General features: G+C 65.4%; 1 protein-coding gene across 1 annotated transcript in view; it reads right to left on the reverse strand.

Annotated features, from left to right (window-relative positions):
* LOC103916070 (complexin-3-like) overlaps positions 1–734 on the reverse strand; it is a 9,035-nt gene that overhangs the window by 6,961 nt on the left and 1,340 nt on the right. The window contains exon 4 of the mRNA XM_009323013.1: positions 576–705. Coding sequence (XP_009321288.1) covers positions 576–705 — 130 coding nt within the window. The remainder of the gene's footprint in view (positions 1–575; positions 706–734) is intronic.

The following is a 734-nucleotide window of genomic DNA, read 5'->3' on the forward strand; positions in this document are numbered from 1 at the left end:
CTGCTCCAGAAGGGGGGGACTGATCCAGCAGCCAAATTTAATGGGCTGGGTGCTGTCTTGAGGGCATGTGGAGCAGCCCTACTGCAGCGGTGTCATCGTGTCCCCCCCACCTGCCCAGGACAGGGTTTGTGCGGGCAATGGGTATGGCAGGAAGACCAGACTGGTGCTGGCAAATGGTTTATTGAGCCAAATGGTGTGCGAGGTCCCGGGGCTGATTCCTGGGGCTGATGGAGCATCAGGGACCATCGCCCGCCCTGTCTGGGGGCTCACACCAGGGGCACTGCGGGGAGGGGCTTGGCCAGCACAGCTGGAGGGGACCTAGGCATCCTGCATCCCAGCACTGACCCAGCGCACCCCGGAAAAGCAACAGGGAATGGTTTTGGGGAGGAAAACCCACCCCCAGCGCATGTATTGTGACCCCCTACCCCCGGGTAGTGGCAACCGTAACACCCGCATCCCATTGCTCCCAGGGGGGCAGCAGGGGGGGCAGGGGCTGAGCCCCAGTGCTGCCGGTGCCACCCGCCAGCAGGGTGGGCAGCGATGCTACGTCAGGGCACACTTCTCCTTCACCTCACCCACGCTGCCCAGAGCACGGTCCTGCAGCGCCTGCAGGTCCACCTCCCGCAGCTTTGTCAGGAAAGCAAAGGCCCCGGCACCGCCTTCCTCCTCCTCCTCCTCCTCCTCGCTCTGCACCATGGCAGGCAGCTCCTGCGGCAGCGCCCCCCCGCGCGCAG

Source organism: Pygoscelis adeliae, unplaced genomic scaffold (genome assembly GCF_000699105.1).
Source record: "Pygoscelis adeliae isolate BGI_AS28 unplaced genomic scaffold, ASM69910v1 Scaffold284, whole genome shotgun sequence".
Taxonomy (NCBI): domain Eukaryota; kingdom Metazoa; phylum Chordata; class Aves; order Sphenisciformes; family Spheniscidae; genus Pygoscelis; species Pygoscelis adeliae.